The sequence below is a fragment of the Camelus dromedarius genome, chromosome 10 (genome assembly GCF_036321535.1).
Source record: "Camelus dromedarius isolate mCamDro1 chromosome 10, mCamDro1.pat, whole genome shotgun sequence".
NCBI classification, from domain to species: domain Eukaryota; kingdom Metazoa; phylum Chordata; class Mammalia; order Artiodactyla; family Camelidae; genus Camelus; species Camelus dromedarius.
Genome location: NC_087445.1, coordinates 36361729 through 36382543, shown reverse-complemented (window position 1 = coordinate 36382543; position 20815 = coordinate 36361729). Strand labels below are relative to the sequence as shown.

At 35.9% G+C, this 20815-nt stretch overlaps 1 protein-coding gene across 3 annotated transcripts in view; it reads right to left on the bottom strand.

Annotated features, from left to right (window-relative positions):
- CFAP95 (cilia and flagella associated protein 95) overlaps positions 1–20815 on the bottom strand; it is a 129810-nt gene that overhangs the window by 30473 nt on the left and 78522 nt on the right. For all 3 annotated transcript variants that reach the window (XM_031449843.2, XM_031449842.2, XM_010999843.3), the window contains one exon: positions 4095–4152. In XM_031449843.2, coding sequence (XP_031305703.1) covers positions 4095–4152 — 58 coding nt within the window. The remainder of the gene's footprint in view (positions 1–4094; positions 4153–20815) is intronic.

Below are 20815 nucleotides of genomic sequence, written 5' to 3'. Positions count from 1 at the left end.
ACTCAGCCTGATTATGTTCAGTTGACTCTTCACCATTATCCTCAGCTCACTTCTCCTTTGTCCCAAAGGCTCACATACCCTACAAACAGCCAGCCTTAGACCAATCTTCTAATACAATTTCTCTGAAACTTTTCCTTTATTTTTGTTCTTTGGGAGAAGGATAGGGAAGAATTTAAGAGAAGGTATCTTTCACCAAAATTGCGGTGGGCCAAAATAAGCACCCAGCTTTAAGAGGTGGAGTTTTGAAGACATAGCTTGCCATTCTCTTTCATTTCTCTCCTTGGAAATGATTTCATAACTTCCTAATATTCTGTATTTATTCATTCATGTCTAGAGCTATGGGGGGGATAATTTGGATTCCCTTTAGACTACTTATAATGCTATCCTACTTTATGCAAATATGAATTAAGCAAATATAAGAGACCATAATATAAAAATTTATAAAGTCTCAATTCATGCACAAAATTTTAAATAATATGAATCCAAATATTTCAAGATTTCTTCAGGAATTGCATGATTGTAATGGTGGTAGCCTGAGTGAATGGTGAACTGTATTTATGCTAAGGCCACATAGTGAAGTCTCTAGCAAGTAAAAAGTATTCTCCTTCTTTGTCAGTATTTTACGAATCACACATTTGTTTATGTGCATGGTAACTTCTAAGAGTTCAGTCACTATTCTGCTGTTATTAAACCATTTACTGTCATTATAATTTAAAATATTTTTGTACTCTATAACAATGTAATGCAAGTATTCGTTAAATTGGGGTGCTAGAAGTAGTGCTAAAACATTTTTTAGTGCAAAGTCAATTATTTTGGCGTGGAACTTAAAAGTGGATGAATAAAACTCTAAATGTAAGCCGAACAACTGCCATTGCATACTGAATGCTGTGCTGTTAATGTGGAAACAGGCAATATGAGAAATACTAGAAATAATGCTGAAAAAGTAAAAAGTATGAATATATAACACAATAGCTAAAGATTTATGCACCCTGAGAATGCATGACACATTTTTATATATATGCCTATGGGGAAATTAGTCCTTTGAATTTTGTGAGTTTTTAATTATGTGTCCTGCAACTTCCTTTTGTTCAGAGATGGAGCCAAATCCATGTATATGAGGAAATGAGCCTGAATTGCATTTTTAAAATATATTTGTTTCTTTGTGGTTTTTCTGATTATAAGCCACCATGCTTGCTGCATTGGAAAATGCTAAAAAGTATAAAGATTAAGAAAATCACCTAGACTTTTACCATTCAATGAGCAACTTCACTAGCATTTTGACAGTTTCTTCAGGGTTTTTTTTCCCTCTATATTTTTACAGTTTAGATAAAATATACATACAATTTTGTATCTTAATGTTTTTCTTGACCTTAAGTAAGAAGATTTAGCAAAACACTAAGAACTATCCACGGACTTTACAAAGGCTATAACGTATCTCATCATGTGATTATGACTTATTAATAAGTATTGTCAGAGAGGAAAAAGACTTCACACTTCTAGGTTCTTCTGGCTAGAATTAAAGAATTAAATTGATATGAGACAGATAACCAGAGAAAATCTAATTTAATTTCATACATACAGGAACCCCCATATACACAAGAGGTTTAAAGACAGAAAGGTAAAATGAGGTATATATATCAGACTGAGCTAAGGAATGGGATAGGGGCCTGGGGCTTCCAAGGATAGGAGGGTTCACAGAACGGTAAGAAGAGCAGATATTTGGCAATTAGACGTTTGTCTTGCCATATAGATGAGGCCACTTAGCTAAAATATATCTCCAGTAATAACTTTTTTTTCCTGGGAAAAAGTTTCCAATTTAAATTCTTCTAGGTAGATAAGGGAAAGGCAGCAGTTTATCTTGAACCCACAGAGTCTCAATTGCTTTTAGCTCAAAATAATCCTCATGTAGGAGTAACACATTTTGGGGAGGCTCATTCTGAACCCCTACAGTACTACACCTTATGTTAAAACGCTAGGTACTTTCCAAGTTTTGCCATAATAAATAATTCAGTCATGAGTATCTCTGGATATAAATTTTATCTCTAGTTTGAATTATTTTTCTTTGGGGAAACTTCTTAGGAGAATTATTAGATCAAATAGTATTTTGATTCATATAGCCAAATTCCTTTTCAGAAAGACTAAAACAATTTACAATATTTCTGGCAATAGAAAAAAGTAGCCATTTCACGCCATCTTCACTCCACTGAGTATTATCATTTTTTAAAGTATTGCCAATTTTATTAGCAAAAAGGTTACGGTTTTAATTCATATATTTTATTATACGTAAATTGGGATTTTTCCCTATATTTATCAGCTAGTTAACAATAATAATTTCCTGCTTGTGAATTGTCTTTATATGGCCTTTGCTCATTTCCCTAGAGTTTTTAACATTTTTCCTGCCAATAGGTCTGAGTACTTTATATATTAAGCATATTAATCTATAAGCTATCATATTTGATTTTTTAATGGCTTGAATGCTTTTTTTCCACGTAAATATCTTATATGCCTTTATTTACTTAAATTTAAACTTCTCACTTATTAAAATAGAACAAGGTTTTCAAAAGCAAAAACCCTTGGCTCTCGATTTTCCTTTTTTTTTTTTAGCTTGAATGCTTTTCTTTTTTAATGAGAAAAAAGAAATGAGTACAACATATGATGAAGGTAGTACCATGAATCCTTTATTTCCCTAAACTGTTTATGCCACTGTTTCAAAAAAGCTTTTGATTATTCTCATCTGTTTATATTTTCAAATAATTCTTAGAATCTTTGAGTTCTGATAGAAACAAAATCTATTGGGATTTTTATTGTAATTATATTAAATTTATAAATTTAATTTATAATTTAGTTTTCCAGTCCCCTCAAATGGTAGTTATTTCCTTGTATTGGAAAATTCTCTCTGTTACATTTGGGTGTATATTTATTTTTTAAAAAAACTTAATGCCTTCAAATTATAATTTATTATTGTCTTCTTGGAATCTCTTATGGTTTTCAGTCATTTGGCACTTGGACCTGCAGTCCAGGCTCACTAGGCTGGATGTCCAAGATGGCTCCTTCACTCATAAGTTAAGCTCATCAGTGTTCCTCCTCATGGCCTCTCCCTCCAGCAGAGTAGACTAGATTTCCTGCATAGTGGTTCAGGGCTCCAAGAGTTAGAAGCAGTCTTCGTAAAGCTAGCCTAGATTTGGCATGGGGCTACTTTTGCCATGTTCTATTCTTCAAATTTGTCACTGGACAGACCAGATTCAAAAGATGAAGGAACATTCACCTCTTGCCGGAGAAGTGGCCTGTCCAACATCTTTGAAGACAAACTACTACATCTTCTTTATTGATCTTTATTTGATCTGGAATTTTACTCAGTAAAGTATTTTAAATTTGTGTTGCTATAGTAATTTTTATGCTTTTTCTTTTACAGTTTACTAAGCAGTTATTAATATTAAGGAAAGATACTATCTTTGATATACTTATTCTGTATTCAGTCACCTTACTAAATGGTCTTATTCATTCTAATTACTTCTCATTTTAACATGTTGGTTCTCCTGAGAAGATAATCATACTATCTGTAAATAAATACTTTTTTCCTTCTTTTTCAATAATTAAGTCTCTTATCTATTGCACTGGTTAAGACTTTCAGAACCCGAGTAATAGGAAGCAGCCTTGTTTTGTTTTCATTGTATAATTTTTTAAGTACAAGTATATTGAAGCTGTAAACTGGACATGTTTTATCAACATACATATTTCCCAGAGCTAAATTAAACCACTATTTTCATGTGCTGATGCAATACAAATGAATAGAAAGGTAGGTTTTTATTCAAGATAAACTGAATTTAGAGAGCAGGTAAATAAAACAAGATGAGGAAGAAAGTATTTTGGACAATGCAATATTTTCTCCCTGATATCTATAAACTAATTCCCCAAATAAATTATAATCATAAAATATTCCATTGACTCCCACAAAAGTTAATCTCTCTAAATAAATATAAAACATAATAAATCTCAGCAATTTGTCCTTTCTTCTCAAGCTTGACTATTTACATTAGATGTAAAGAATCATTTTAATAAATATTAGAATATGGCTTTTCAGCTCTTATACTCACAAGTGGCTGATATTCATATGGTGGAGCATATTCTTCAGCATATGTTGTCAATGTATACCTAAGAAGGGTAAGGCAATAGTTAAGAAAAGAATGACTCCAAAAGAAAAATATTTTAAATTTCGTAGTATATACTTTATATGAAATAAAAACATTTCAGGGAAGATTAGTTCTAAAAAAATTTAAAAATTTAAAAATTCCAAGCCCTCATTTATAGCATTACCTACCACTACCAGAATGCCCTTCCTTTAATTACTTGAAATTCTGCACCACCTACTATTCTTCTGTACTAACAATACGCTGCCAACCCTAAGTCTCTAAGCTCAGGTGCATTCCAGACCTTTGGGGTTCTCTTTTCCACTCACTTTCTGCCTCCCAAACCTTTTTGACCCTATGCCATGTGTTCTCTGCTAGATGACAACTGAAAAGATAAGAGAAGACAACCAGGTGGACTGAGATTGCATAGCTTCCCCAACCTCCACCCCAGTAAGCACATAGAAATGCTGGATGAAATACATCCTCCCTTCCCAAAGTCTACAAGCACAGCCAAACTCAAAAGGGAAACCCTGTGGTGCTAGAAATGAAAGGATACTCAGAATGGGAAGCCATAAGCTGATGTCCTAAGGCTCAAAGCTGGAGTTGAACTGCCTATCAAAGGCAGGGGGCATGGCCTTGTGTTCATAGAAGGCACACAGCTAAACTTCTACTTATAGTCAGGAGTCTGTAAAGGCTATATACCTCCATATAAAAGAGACCAAAGAAACTCCAGCCATGAGACCAGGGAAACTTGCAAGAAAGTTTCTCTCTGTTTGGCGCTCAGAACAGGGGGGGAAAATTATTATCCTATGAGAAATTAAAGTCCTTTTGTTCCTGGCAATATTATGGGATTAGATGGTCAAAAAACACTTCTGAGAATTGCACACCTAAAAATATTGGGTACAAGAAAATCTAAATATTTTAACACATGGTTTAGCTAGCGGGAAAGTAGAGAATTCAATAAGTAAAAGAATTCCAAAGTAACTAGCAAGTCAACTAACAGTTATTGGGTATGGGTGCTAATATTTACTTCGTGGTAACCACCAATTGCTGCTGGACTATTGAGGTGTGATTTCCAGAGGGGCAGCATTAACATTATCTGGGAACTTATAAGAAATGCCAATACTTGGATGCCACCCCAGATCTACTGAAACTCTGGGGGTGGGCCTAGTAATCTGTGTTTTAACAAGCCCTTTAGGGGATTCTGATGCACACTAAAAGCCTGACTACTGGCAATTAAAAGAAAAAAAATTAGAAATGTAGCCTTCAAACCAGCAAATAGGATATTATTTTTAGAGACCAATCTAATAGAAAGCAGGAAAGGAGAAGAAAAGGAAGAGACAAAAATCATTTCTGTTCACAAGACAAACTAAAGTTATAAAAATAAAATTAAATACCTTTGCAATCACAATGAGAGTAAAGGGTTTAAACCCATCAGTGAAAGTATTTTCTCAGACACAAACTGAACATGAACTTGTTTTATACAGTCTAACTCTATGCTTTTTTTGGTTTTTGTTCTTGAAGTATAGTTGATTTACAATATTACATTAGTTTCAGGTGTACAGCACAGTGATTCAGTATTTTTATAGATTATACTCCATTCAAAGTCATTACAAAATAATGGCTATAAATCCCTATGTGGCAGAATATATCCTTATTGCTTATTTTACATATAGTAGTTTATATCAGTCTCATACCCCTATCTGCCCCTCCCCTAACCCCCACCCAATTGTTTCTGTTTTACTATATACATTTGTTTGTTTTATTTTTTAGATTCTGCATATAAGTGATATTATACAGTATTTGTCTTTCTCTGACTTCTTTCACTAAGCCTAATATTCTCTAGGTCCATCCACGGCACTGCAAATGGCAGATTACATTCTTTCTTTGGCTGAGTAAAATATACCATTGTATATACACCACATCCTTATCCATTAGTCTGTTGATAGATACTTTGGTTGCTCCCATATCTTGGCTATTGAAAATAGTGTTGCTATGAACATTAGGGTGCATGAATCTTTTTAAATTAGTGGTTTTTTTCTTAATATATTCTGGAGTGGAATTGCTGGACCATATGATAGCTCTATTTTTAGTTTTTTAAGGAATCTCCATACTGTTTTCACAGAATTTGAACCAATTTGCATTCCCATCAACAGTGTAAAAGGGTTCCCTTTTCTTCACATCCTCACCAAATATTTGTTATTGGTGCTCTTTTTCAATTATAGCCATTCTGACAGGTGTGGTAATATCTCATTGTTTTGATTTGCATTTCTCTAATAATTAGCAACATTGAGCATCTTTTCATGTGCCTGTTAACCATCTATATGTCTTCTTTGGGAAAATGTCTGTTCAGGTCTTCTGCCCATTTTTGGATTGGGTTGTTTGTTTTTTTGATATTGAGTTGTATGAACTGTTTACATATTTTGGATATTAATCCCTTGTCATATCATTTGCAAATATTTTCTCCCATTCAGTAGGTTGCCTTTTCATTTTGTCAGTGGTTTCTTTTGCTGCGCAAAATGTTTAAATTTGATGAGATCCCATTTGTTTATTTTTGCTTTTATTTCTTTTGCCTTAGGAGACAGACCCCCAGAAATACTGCTATGATTTATGTCAAAGAGCATTCTGCCTATGTTTTCCTCTAGGAGTTTAATGGTATCTGGTCTTACTGTTAGGTCTCTAATCCATTTTGACTTTATTTTTTATATGCTGTTAGAGAATGTTCTAATTTCAGTCTTTTACATGCAGCTGTCCAGTTTTCTCAACACTGCTTATTGAAAAGACTGTCTTTCTCCTTGTATATTCTTGCCTCCTTTGTCATAGATTAATTGACCTTAGGTGTGTGGGTTTATTTCTGGGCTCTCTATTCTGTTCCATTGATCTATGTGTCTGTTTTTGTGCCAGTACCATACTGTTTTGATTACTGTAGCTTTGTAGTAGAGCCTGAAGTCAGGAAAGATGATTCCTCCAGCTTTGTTCTCTTTTTCTGAAGATCATTTTAGCCATTTGCTGTCTTTTGTGGTTTTCTATAAATTTTAGAATTATTTGTTCTAGTTCTATGAAAAATGTCATGGGTATTTTGATTGGGATTGCATTAATGGCTTGCTTTGGGTAGTATTACCATTTTAACCATGTTAATTCTTCCAATCCTTGAACATGGGATGTCTTTCAATTTTTTGGTATCATCTTCAATCTCCATCATCGATATTTCATAGTTTTCAGAGTATAGGTATTTCACTTCCTTGGTTAAGTTTATTTCTAGGCATTTAATGATTTTTGATGCAATTTTAAAGGAGCTTTTTTCTTGCTTTCTCTTCCTGATAGTTCATTATTAGTGTATAGAAAAGCAACAGATTTCTGTATATTAATTTTGTATCCTGCAACTTTAGTGTATTCATTTATCAGTTCTAATGGTTTTTTGGTGGACACTTTAGGGTTTTCTCTATATAATATCATGTCATCTGCAAATCATCACAGTTTTACTTCTTCCTTCCAATTTGGATGCCTTCTATTTCTTTTTCTTTTTCCTTTTTTTTTTTTTTTTTTTTTATTACTGCTATGGCTAGGACCTCCAATACTGTGTTAAACAGAATTGGCAAGAGTGGGCATCCTTGTCTTGTTCCTGAATTTAGAGGCAAGGTTTTCAGCTTTTCACTACTGAGTATGATGTTAGCTGTGTGTTTGTCATAAATGGCGTTTGTTATGTTGAGATATGTCCCCTCTATACCAAGTTTGATTAGAGTTTTTATCATGAATAGATGTCGAGTTTTGGCAAATGCTTTTTCTGTGTCTATTGAGATGATCATGTGGTTTTTCTCCCTCCTTTTGTTAATGTGGTGTAGCACATCGATTGATGTTCTTCTTTATGTGTTTGAAAGAATTCCTTTGTGAAGTCATCTGGTCCTGGACTTTTGTGCTGGGAGATAGTCATAGATAGGTAAGTAGGTAGGTAGGTAGGTAGGTAGGTAGGTAGATAGGTAGATAGATAGATAGATAGATAGATAGAAAGAAAGAAAGAAAGAAAGAAAGAAAGAAAGAAAGAAAGAAAGAAAGAAAGAAAGAAAGAGAAAGAATAGATAAACAAATTCAATTTTACCACTAGTGATCACTCTGCTCAAATTGTCTGTTTCTTCTTGATTCAGTCTTAGCAGGGTGTACATTTCTGGAAATTCATCTGTTTCTTCTAGGCTGTCCAACTGGTTGGCATACAACTGCTCATAACATTCTCTTATAGTTTTTTTTGTACATCTGTTATATCGGTTGTTATGTCTCTTAGTTCATTTCTTATTTTGTTTATTGAGTCCTCTCCTTTTCCTTCTTGGTGAGCCTAGATAGAAGTTTATCCATTTTGTTTATCTTCTCAGAAAAACACCTCTTTGTTTCATTGATCTTTCCTGTTGTTTTTTTGTTCTCTATTTTATTTATTTCCTTTCTGATCCTTATTATTTCCTTCCTCCTGCTGACTTTGGGCTTTGTTTACTCTTCTTTTTCTAATTCCTTTAAATGGTAGGTTAGGATTTTGAGATTTTTCTTGTTTCTTGAGGAAGACCTGTATCACTATAAACTTTCCTCTTAGAATCGCTTTTGATGCATCCTGTAAATTTTGGAAAGTTATGTTTCCATTTTCATTTGCAAGTACCACCCAGTGATGTGGAATAAGTGAGGCTAGAATGTTAGCTCAGCTCAGGCTGGTACATGTGCCGAGGTGGTTGTAGGAAACCCAGCAGCCACTAGAGCAGTCCTCAATTTGCTTTCTCCACTCTGCCTCATCTTGTTAGTCCCAGCGGTCCTCCAACCAGCCAAGAGGGCATATCTCCCTCTTTTTCAGACCCCAGGACTGAGGTACCCCATCTGTGGCTTGAACGGCTCAGTCTCCAGGGCAGGTCTCCACCTGTGTAATCTCCCTTTTCTTCTGAGTCCCCTCCCAGAAGCACAAGTCCCAATTTGATTGCTTTTCTTCCCTTCCTATCCAATTACACGTGGACCTTTCTTACAGCTTTGGTTGTACAGAGGTCTTTCTGCCAGTTTACATTTAGTATCCAGTGAGAATTGTTCCACATGTAGATGTATTTTTGATGTGTTCATGGGGGTAGGTGTGTTCCACATCCTCCTACTCTGCCATCTTGGTTGATCTCCTCCCTAACTCTATGCTTTTACACCTAAAATAAAATTGTTTTCAAAGAAAGTTTGAAAGTAAATGGATATAAAAAGATATATCCAGCAAATATTAACCAAAAGCAAATAAGTGCTCTTACATTAATATTGTATGTCATCGACAATGAATCAAAAATTATTAGTTATACAGATCATTACCTACTGATAAAAGGAACAAATCACCAAGATACAACAATCCTAAATCAATAAACCTAACAACACATAGACTATGTAAGGCAAAAAAAAAGAAAAGACAGAATCACAAAGATTAAATGACAAATTCGCAGTCATAGAGGAAGACCGTTGCACATGCCTAGATCCTTTGGTTTCTTAAATCTAAATCTCTACATACATCCTCCAAAACCATACAGATCAACAGCAAAGCAAACAAAATCACACAATCATCCATGTATAGAGCATAACAGAGGCTAGAGAAGACTGCAAACTTTTGTTTACACATAGGTGGGAGAACAATCCAGAATTAGTAGAGCCAGATCTGGAGTCCATGCTAGAGCAAAATCAGGCAGGGATTACATGGAAGAGAAGAGAGAATGGCAAGTCCCAGGTGGGGATGAAACACAGAGGCATGACTTCCAGAAAGAGGGCATCCTTCCCTGATGGGGAAATACTAAGAACAAGTCTGAGACTAGAGGATTTGAATATTGGCCTTCCAATAAAAAAGACAAAGTATGCAAGACCACAATAGCAGTCTTGGGAAGGTGCTCTCTCTGGGGAACTAGCAAGGAAAAGAAAAAGAGGAAGTCAAGCCCAGAAGTTACTCTTCTAAAAAAGAGATGCCATTAATGAAATAAAGTTCACTTCACTGATTCAACAGAAGAGGGCACTCTTGAACCACGATATTGAGGAAACTCTAAATTTTTCATTCCCCTTCTGTACAATTAATTACCAGATTGTTGCTAGTCTAGGAAAATTCAACATAGTTAAAGTGAACAGAAAAAGGCAACATTACTATGAGAAGAAAATGATAAATGAGAATAAAAACTAAGCTGATGAAAATCTTCCCCAGAAACATTTTCCTAAATAGTCACAGAAGTTGTCTACCAGCATTACTATTCAATGATGTACTGAAGATTCTATCAAATACAATAAAACAAGAAAAAGAAGCACAAGTATAATAGCTGGAATAGAAGAACAATATTTTCATTTTCCACAGATGATAAGGTTGTACATTTAGAATATCCAAGAGAATCTACAAATCACAGAAATAGGGAAGTTTCAGGAAGGTTGTTGGATACAAGATCAATATACAAAAATATCATACCCATACACCAGCAACACAAAATTAGAAAGCATAAAATGATAATATCCAACTTAAAATTGCAATATAAGGAGAAAATTATAAAATTTTTGAAGGACATAAAATAACTCCTTTATTTATAGATGGATGACTCAATATATGTTACATATGTGTATGTGTATATATGTATACAAACACATAAAATTTGTAAAAGGTTTACTGTTTGACATTTTATGTATAGGTCTTGATTAAATTATAATTTAAAACTTCTATTGCTCAAAAGACAATATAAACAGAGTTACAAGAGAATAGATTAAAGAAGACATTACAAAATTAACCAAATTAACATTAGTACCCAGAATAAAAAAATTCTTTTAAATCAATAAAAGACAAAATCCCACAGAAAAGTAGATTTTTAAAAATACCTAGTCAGTTCACAGAAGAAACCAGAATTGCCAATAAATATTTGAAAATAAATTCAGGCTTAAAATTCTGTCTTAAACTCAGTAATTAGTGAAATGTAAAATAAGGATATGAAAGAACAAATATAATTCATACACTATTGGTGGCAACATTTTTCAAAACTGAAGATGCACATATCTTAATATCTTAATACAGCAATTCTATTTCTGAGTATGAAGAAACCCTTGCATATACACTCAAGGACATATATAAGGATGTTCAATGAAGCCTTATTTGTAAAAGTGAAATTTTGGAACCTAATGTCCATCAATAGGGTAGGTATATTGGAAGGCTAGATAAAGTCACTTCTCAAAAAAAAAAAAAATGAAGCAAATATGTTTTAAAAAATTAACTTACATTATAACTGGATAATAAATAGATGGGTGTTTGAAAAGTACTTTACATAAAAATATTCCATAATCTTAAAATGTTTAAGTATGAATAGATTACAATGAACTTGTTTCCCTGCTTTATTCTCATACAAAGTTATGACTTAAATGATATTGATTATCAGTCAAATACGAAAGTTTGCTTTGGGCAGGCTGACCTTGCAAGCTAGCATTGGGCATCTCTCAACTAATTTAAAGCAGGCAGTAACCCATTCCCCATGTTCAGGCCCTTCTCCCTCTCTTTCCTCTCACCTCCCAGCACAGAGTCTGATACAAGGTAGGCACTGAAAAATAAACAATAAAAATAAAATTAAAATATAAAGAGATATAGATTTACCACAATGAGAATTCAAAGTAATTAGAGGCAAAATATTAAAATTGTCTATTTAAATTATTTATTAAAATTATTAAAATTAAAAGTTATCTTTTTGAAAAGGCAATGTGGCTCAACCAAATAGAAACTTTCATAATACTGAATGATGACTTTCAGTTAAAGTTACTTATAAACTCTTTGTGATTCCTCCTTCCTTTATTATAAATCTGAAGAAGGGGGTGATAATTGTTAAGTGAATGTTTAATCAAATTTGATGGTCTTTTGAGAATAAAAATATGGAAAATCAACATGGATCTTCCTTTTACATATCAACTTAAAGCTGTAGCCAAATAAAGAATGTAAGGAAAGATCAAGTCCATTAGAAGAGAAATGGCCTCCAGAGAAACTAAGGAAAGCAAAAGGTAAGAAAGATAAGGGAGGCATTGGTTCTAGGCATATCTTGGGGAAAAGGTGTCCTGGCTCATAAATAGACTTTTCTAGTTCGAGGAACAGAGCTGGAGTACATCAATGTCAGGGCGCCAATGCAACTTACAGCAGCCAACAATGACTGTAATTCACGTCTGGAATCACCAGGAGCAAGCCTATGCCATATGGCCCTGCTCTACCCCTCTATCACTATCCATAGCTGATAGGTCCAAATATCAGTCTCCAGCCCATGTCTGTCACAGCTCTCCTGTGGGATTTCTTAGTAAACACCAATGGAAAAGGGCCAGCCACTCTCCCATGATGAGAACCATGGGATGCAACATCCCTACTCTCAGAGGGAGCAAACAAAGCAAACAGGAAGAGAATCCTGGAGGTTTTCTAGTCCTAATTCCAGCAGTCTCTGGAGCTCAACTCTTCCATGGATTTTCCCAGAGTTTCACGAGGTACTCCAGCACTTTTTAAAATTAACTCCCCTTTGGGCCCAAGATAATTTTAATTGTGCCTTCTCTCATTTACAACCAAAAGAGTCTTGACTATTACAATCAGGCAGTCAAAGTCTGAGGCCATTGATCATTATAATCATATAAACTAACTCCCTTTGCTCTTATTCCAAACACACTGACAACCTTCTGATTATAGTTTGGCTTCCTATACAGTTTTTTTTACTGAGAGAGCAAATGCTTTTATTAGGCAGACATGACAGCTGTGCTTGAACACTTTATTTATCATTGTAAGTTAACTAAGTAGAATTCGGGCTTTTCTTGTGAGTTTAATAAGCACAAGTCTATTTCCACCAGTCAGATAAATTCTGAAGCATGAATAAAATGGTCTTTCTGGAAATATAAAACTGAAGACCAGACGCTGGTAAATTCACCAAGATAATGTCATGCTGAAAGGACACTTGGAAGTCAGACAGTTGGCGTTCACCCAGCACCACCCACAGTTTGCCACAGATGCCCTCTTCAACCTTTAACAGTGGTAAGGTAGAGAGCAACTAAAGGTGTTTTGTAAGATGAGAAAGGAAAAGAAGTCTGATACTGAAGTTATCATTAAAGCCATGGTATTATTTAAAATACCTACACCTGCAATACCACCAGTGGTAACATGTATGACTCCATGACAAGAAAATGTACCAAAATCTAGGGCAAGATGAGGTACCATGGAGTCATAGTTTCTTAAATCTAGAAGAACTTTAAAGATCAAATGCTTCTTTTCTCTTTTGTTAAGAGGTGGGGCAGATATTTTCCCACCCAGCTTCCCAGCAGCCAGAATAATGGCATGTGATATATATTCAACAGATCAGATGGTCCCACCTAACAGCCTGAATCTCAGTAACTCAAAGAAGCAGAGAATTAATCTGGAATTCATCCATTTTCTGGTAGTGGTAGAAGCAGCATCCTTTAAGAGGAGTATAGCCAAAATGGGCTGTGAATTCTATTTGGCTGTATGTGGTACAAGGGAAGGGGGAATTTACAACCACGCTGGGAAATTGTCTCATTCTCAATAGCAATCATCATTATTAAAAAAAAAACCAAACACCTCATATTGAGCTAAAATGGACATCCTTGTCATTTCTTCCTCCTTCTATTTACTAAAGGAGCCACACAGGCCAAATCTAATAGTTCTTCCACAACTGTGAATGCCAGGCCTTCTTTTCAGAAATCAACCTTGAAGAAGCTAGTGAGCAGGAGGTGGGGAGTAAAGATGAAATGGAGGATAATTTGAATCTGCTTTTACTCCTGATCCAAGCCAAGCCTTTGCTTAGTTCCCTAGCAGTTTAGAAGCAGTATTCCCCTCCCATCAATAACACAGAAGTGTGAACGCAGAGAGTCTAGTCTCTGTTTTACCACCAAGTGGTTATGGTCCTTGAGCAAGTAATTTAAACCCTCTGCATCTTAACTTCCCTCAGTAGTATCTGATCCATATGTATTTATAAAATGGATGGACGAATTCTTGAAGAACTGGAGTCCCTTATTATCTCTGTGCTTTGAATTATTCACCTATACAATTAAGAAAATACCTACGCAAATGACCTTGTATGAATGTTAGGAGGAAAGGAATAATGAACAATGCATGTGAAAGTACTTTGAAAGATATGGAGCACTCTTTACATTTAAGCATGAAAGATAACATACTATTATGGTCAAGGACAACACAGCCTCTGCAGTCAGACAGACCAGACTCGAGCTTAAAATCCAGCTCTGGTGTTTACTATGCAAGGAACTTTTGGAAAATTACTTTACCTCTCTGCGCCCCTTTGTAATGGAGGGAGTTGCAGCATCCATCTCAAAGACTGAGAATTGAATGAAATAAGGTACAAAAGTCCTTAGCTCAGTGCCAGACACATAGTATGAGCTCATTAACACTAGAAGAAAATGGAAAAATGTTCAACAACTGGGTGGTATTCTACCAAGAGGTAAGCCATTACACAAATGCCTGAGTAGAAAAATAAAAGTTAATACTTTGCACTGTACTTTGAGAAAATTAAAAAAAAAAAAAACAATGCTTTTGCTATTCATATTCAGTCCCTTTCCTCTGAAGAGTGCCAAAGGTTTTACAGATGCTAATGCCCCAGTGAGAGGAATAAATTAGAGTTTAAACTGTGGCCCAAGTTTGCTACTGCTGCTACTGTGAAGTAATCACTCCACACACATATGGATAAGTGCTCTATGCCAACAACAAAAACTTAACTGTCTGAAGTACTACTTGGCCTCATTTAACTTGTCCATTTATGTGACTACAGATGCCCTTCTCCTTAGAACCATAAAATTTTAGAGCAGGAAAGGACTTTACAGATCATTGGTTCAATCCTCTCATTTTCCAGATGGAAAAAGCTGGAGCCCAGGGAGGGTTATTAGCCAGCACTAGGTCACATAGCAGGTTTGATGCAGGTTCTGAAATAAAATCTACGTCTCCAATTTTCTTATACCACACCCTTTCTAAAAAACCACACTATGTCCAAAAAGTTACCCAGTGATCCAAAACACTACTAGTTTCTTTCTTCTCCAGTCATGAGGATCACATAAATGTTTGGATGAATTCTGGAAACAAGACACATTTATCATAAAATTTCAACAATAAACACTAATCACTACCACCAGAAGGTAATGAAATCTGGCAAAAAGGACAAAACACATTAGTTAGAGCTGACCTTGTTAAGAGGTCTACCTTGCTTCTTCTCTATCTTCCAGTAGGTGGTCAGTACTTCTGGGCTGCCGTCAAACTGACCCAGGAGCCCGTGGACCTGCTTCTCACCCAGCAAATATTCTATGCCAGAACTGGCTTTTCCCATCAAAAAACTGAATGTCTCCTGTGAATCATTATCCCAGGACCTCACGTGGTCACATAGGCATAATTAAACAAGGTCTTCTGAGAAATGTGATCTTAAAGTTGTATTTATACTACATCTCCCATTCAAAATTAGATTTGCTTGATATAGATTTTGTTGTTGTTGTTTTGTTCTGTTGTTTTGGTTCCTGGTTGTTTGTTTAATGGTCACAGACACAGTTGGGATATTATACATGGAAAACCTTGTTTCTTAGAAGGAAACAGCTACCACCACTGGGTTCTATGGAAAAATCATAAAATGATTTTGTGTTAGGTAATCAGACATCCAGGAGCCTTCTGATAATTAGCTAGTTTTCCACACTCCATAAAGAGTACTTTCAAATTAAGTGAGAGTTCTTTGAAGATTCTCAAGAACAAGGTAGGAGGGCAAAGAAAGACTCTTCAATTAACTTACTAATTATATTCATGTTCGCATTCACTTTTCCTATGCAGCTTAAAGGAAATGTGCCTCATTACTTTTCTACAGCTTTAATGTCTCTATTCCTCTGGTAAAATTAATGTATGTATGTTAGAGACCACCCCCTCCCAAACATACAACTGTATCCCTTTGAGACCATAAGAGCAGTTCTTTGAGACTCCTTGACTTTCATCCCTTCCATCACTAGCCAACGCCAATTCCTTGGAAACTCACTGATGGAAATGTGATCCACTCTCAAGAGAAACAATAACTCTAGTTCTTGATGAGCTCAATCTAGCCTCAAAGCAATCTCATTTTTAAAGTGTAAGTCATTGATATCACTTCTGGTCTCAACCTGACTGCTTCATATATTGCAATTGTTTAAAATTTATTTCTATCTGTGACATATGTGCAAGGAATTATCCACAGAGCCCTTTTCTCTAGTTAAGGTCAGGAGAATAAGTCCAGTGGTGTCAAACATTCTAGTTATTCTGATTTTCAATATGTTCCACTGAGATGTTTGCTGCCAATTTAAGGAAGAAAGGTGTTGTGTCTTCTTCACATTGGTTCAAAATAAAGTAGGTGGGCTACTGGTTGAGTTATGAGAAAAGAGACTGTCAAATGCTATCACAATGTAGCAGATGTTATCTAACATTAAGATAAATGCATCTGATTAATGTCTCTTTAATAACAAAGCTATACCTGTATCTTATTTTTCCCATTGAGATAACCTAAAGTTTAAATTTACATTATGATTACAGCTTTTCTTTTATAAGTCAAAGCACATTATTTTGGTCCATTGAACAAACTCATTTTTATTCATTGCCTTTTAAAGTTGACATTTAACTTCTATAGCTGTATAGTCGGCAAGAAGCAAAAGAATACTTAATATTCAAGAGAGTAGAATCTACAACACCACAGCAGTCTATTGTATGGAATGTCCTATAATTAGCATACAGTAACTGAAAGAAAGAATTATATATGGAATTAGTGGAGGACATTGAAGGCGCTCAAGTATTTATTTCCTTGCTAATCCTTGTGAATCAAATAAAACAAACAAGTAATTCAAGCAGTTCAAACTAATAAGAGCTGATTTCCTAAAAGACTATGTCTTTCAATGCATTTACCAGAATAGAATTGAGAACAATTTTGACCTTTCAGCCTAAATTAAATAAAATAGGAATTAGCCTTACCCCTTTTCCGTTATAATTAACTGTTCAACATCAGAAATAATTAATTTGTTCATTCAAGAAATTAATCATATCTGTTGTAGGCTAGGCTCTCTGTTAGCACTGGGGGAGAGCTGCAAGTCTTGTGCTTCAGAGCACTGAATTCAGCAAGAAAAACAAACAAGAATGCAAGTAATTGCAACCTAGGTAAATAGTGTTAGAATACTAGAAGTACATGGTGCTATGAACACCCACAAGGGACCTAACACGGGTGCTGGAGGTGGCAGTAGGAAGGTCCTTTGGAAGAGGTGACATTTCAGATGAGACTGGATGACTTCAGGGTTAAGATTAAATGTACACACCTCATCTTGCTTCCTCAAAAAGCTCCACTAAAATCAAAGAGACTTAAAAAATAAATAAATCCTCAAGAACAATGAGAATGGAAAAAGGAACAAGAGAAACAAATTTCAGAAACTCAAGAGAAGATCGACAAGTGGTCTCTGACTTATCAGAAAGCTGAAAACATCCTAAATCACCAAAGAAGGATTGATTGGGGGAAGGGATGTTTCAAAAGCAGATAAGATCCAGGCTCCTCCTGCACATTTCACTGCTGCATAACTGCCCCTCCCTTACTCCAGCAGGAAGCTAGAAATTTATTCCCTAGAAAGGGTAAAAGAGAAAGTCCTTGACCAACAACACAGTTTGGTGACCATACCCAGTGAGGGATTAATATCGACATCCCAGCCAATTACTTTGCTCACTCCAAGAACACAGGCACTGAATGGTGCGATCACCCTTCAGATGGGAGATCTGGGGAACTTCCTCTGGAGAATCTGGCCAGTCTACGAGGAAAGACTGAAATATTGACACCAGGGCTTTTACAAAAAAGGAGAGGAGAGGAGAGGAGGGGAGAGGAGGGGAGGGGAGGGGAGGGGAGGAGAGGAGAGGAGAGGAGAGGAGAGCCACCTAGATCCCTCCAGCGAAGCTCCAAATCAACAAGCCTCACACACAGGCTCTGAGCCTCATGTCTTAATCATGAGCAGAGAACCAAGAACTGATAACCAAGTATTTGAGGAAAGTGTCTAGCATGAAAGACAGATACTAAACAAATAAATAATAGGCAAATTAACAAAAAAGTAACTTGGAGGAAATAGATACTATGCATGGAGAAAAAAAATTTTAAGAAAAACAAACTATCATTAACATCCCCCGATAGATATTTCAATCATGAAACCAAAAAAAAAAAAAAAAAAAAAAAAAAAAGGATTCTATAAAAATAGAAGGATTCAGAAAACAAAAAGTGAATTCAATAATAGGGCTGAAGACACAGAGATCAAAGTAGATTGTAAAGATAAATAAAAAAAATAGAGAAAAGACAAGAAAATTAGAGGACCGGGCCAGGCAAACCAACATGCAAATAAAAGATTTCTGAAGAGTTGAAATAGAGAAAATGGAGGGTATAAATCATCAAAGATATAAGAATATTTTCCTGAACTAGAATATGAAAAGGAATACATGTATGTGTATGTAGGACTGGAACATTTTGCTGTATACCAGAAATTGACACAACTTTGTAAACTGATTATACTTCAATAAAATCAATCAATCAATCAAGAAGATTTTCATGATCTGATAGAGTTTCTAGACTGAAAGGGTTTGCCAAGTGTCTGGCCTCAGCTTATCTGCATAGCAAAAAATTTACTATTTTAACTGTTTACATGTATTAACTTGCTTAATCATCACAACACCTATAACATTGGTGGCTTTATAATCATCATCCCCATTTTACAGATGAAGAAATTGAGGTACAAAATGGTTAAACAACTTGCCCTACTTCACACAGCTAGTAAGTGACAGGCGCAGGATTTGAAGGCAGGTAATGTAGCTCTGGGGCTCACTACATAATACTACTATGCAGAAGGGAGCATCACTGTGAAAGTTCAGAATACATTATAGATAGTTCTGTTTGATTTTTAAAAAGCAGTAGTATGTAGCATTTTAATAATGCATGCAGAGCCTGGCCCTTGACCAAGAATCTGAAGGAGACCCCATGTAGACTTCTGTTCCCATCTCTATGTACAACTTCCTTGTCTCCTAAATATTCTGTCCTACAAATACCAGTTACATCAGAAGCTCTAAATTCCTATTCCCATCTCCCAGCTCAACTGCTACTCTACTCTTGGGCTCACCACCCTGCACGGACCGGGAGAAGTGACCTTGGTGAGGAAGTGACCCTCACCTCTCATCTTAAGGAGCACAGAACTGCATTGGTTGCTATTCAACCTTTGACGACAGTTGCCTAACGTATTTTGCCCAGATCTATAATTATTCATGGCAGGATAGTAAATCTGAAACCAGTCCTCATACGCCTGAAGATATCTTTATTTGACTCTCACATTTAAATAATTCTGGGTTCAAAGTTCTTTTCACTTCAATACTTTGATGTTATGCTCTTCACTCCAGTGTTACTGTTGGGAAGTTAATATTAACCTGATTTTTATTATTTTGCTGTACATACGCAACTGTTTCCTTTATTTTCCTAGGTAATAAAACTTTAAATTTCTCTTCCATTGGCTTTAAATTCCTGTTACATTTGTTCCATCAAGTCTGCTTCCTCTGGTATAGGTTGTCCATATCTTGTCATTCTTCATGATGCTTTTGTTCTTTAGATGAGTCATGATTTTTTTAAGACTAGGACTTCATCTGCAGTATTCCTAAGACAATCAGTCGCTTCTGTTTTGGTGATGACATAAGTGGGCCACTGAAAAGGGAGGCTCAGCTGGTGTCTTCACTGTGAGTGTGGGAGATACGAGTTGAGTGCCTCTACTGCACTTCTCTGGGCTTAACTGTACTTGTTTTCCCACATTTCTTTCTCCTCAAGATATACTGCCTGGTTCCTCTATATCCAAGATTGCATCCCCTAACTGGAGTTGGGGGAGACAACTCAGGGTCCTCCTGGCTATCTGTGCTGGCATTGTAGATCATAATGCTGAGATCAGACCTGCAAGGAGGTGGGTTGTTGGCATCAAAACTTGTATTATGTAGATACCTGGGTGTCTCATTTTCTGCCCTGGACTGAAAACAGTACTCAAAATAAATGCAGAAAAATCCAACTTTGAACATATAATCCAAGTTTGCAAAAATAATAGATAAGACTTGTTCAGTGCCTATCCAAAACTGGCCCACTGAGATCACAGCTCTCAACCTGGATTAGCACAAACCTCCATCTAGAGATTTCAATCTTGCCTTCTCTCTTCTTCCCTCCTCCCATCCCTCAGCTCTCCCCTGCCCTAGCACATCATCTTCTTTAGAGTTTCTCAGAGTTTTGATAGAGTTGTCAAAGTCTGCCTCTGGATTCATTCTGTCTTCCCATGTCTTGGCTGGGACTTCTAGATTTCAGCTCAGGGAAGGGAGCCAGCAAGATGTTTTAGCACATCACCCTCATGGGAGTCAGAAGGTCACCCTTCTCAAGGATCATTCTGCGGATACTCCTTGTGGATCTTCCAGCCTACTTAGACATGCTACAGCAGGTTGTGGGGGACACAGACCAGGCCAGCCTTGCTGGAGTAATCAGTGTTAGAACTATTAGTGTTAGAACATCTGGCCAGAATGACAACAGATGACTGTGAAATGGGGTGGGACATTATCATTTAGGGCACTTTCCATCCCCACCCTAGGCAGACTCTGCAAAATAGCTTAGCTCTAATGCCAGACAGTTCTGAAAGGAAGCAAAAACTTTTAAATTGCCAGC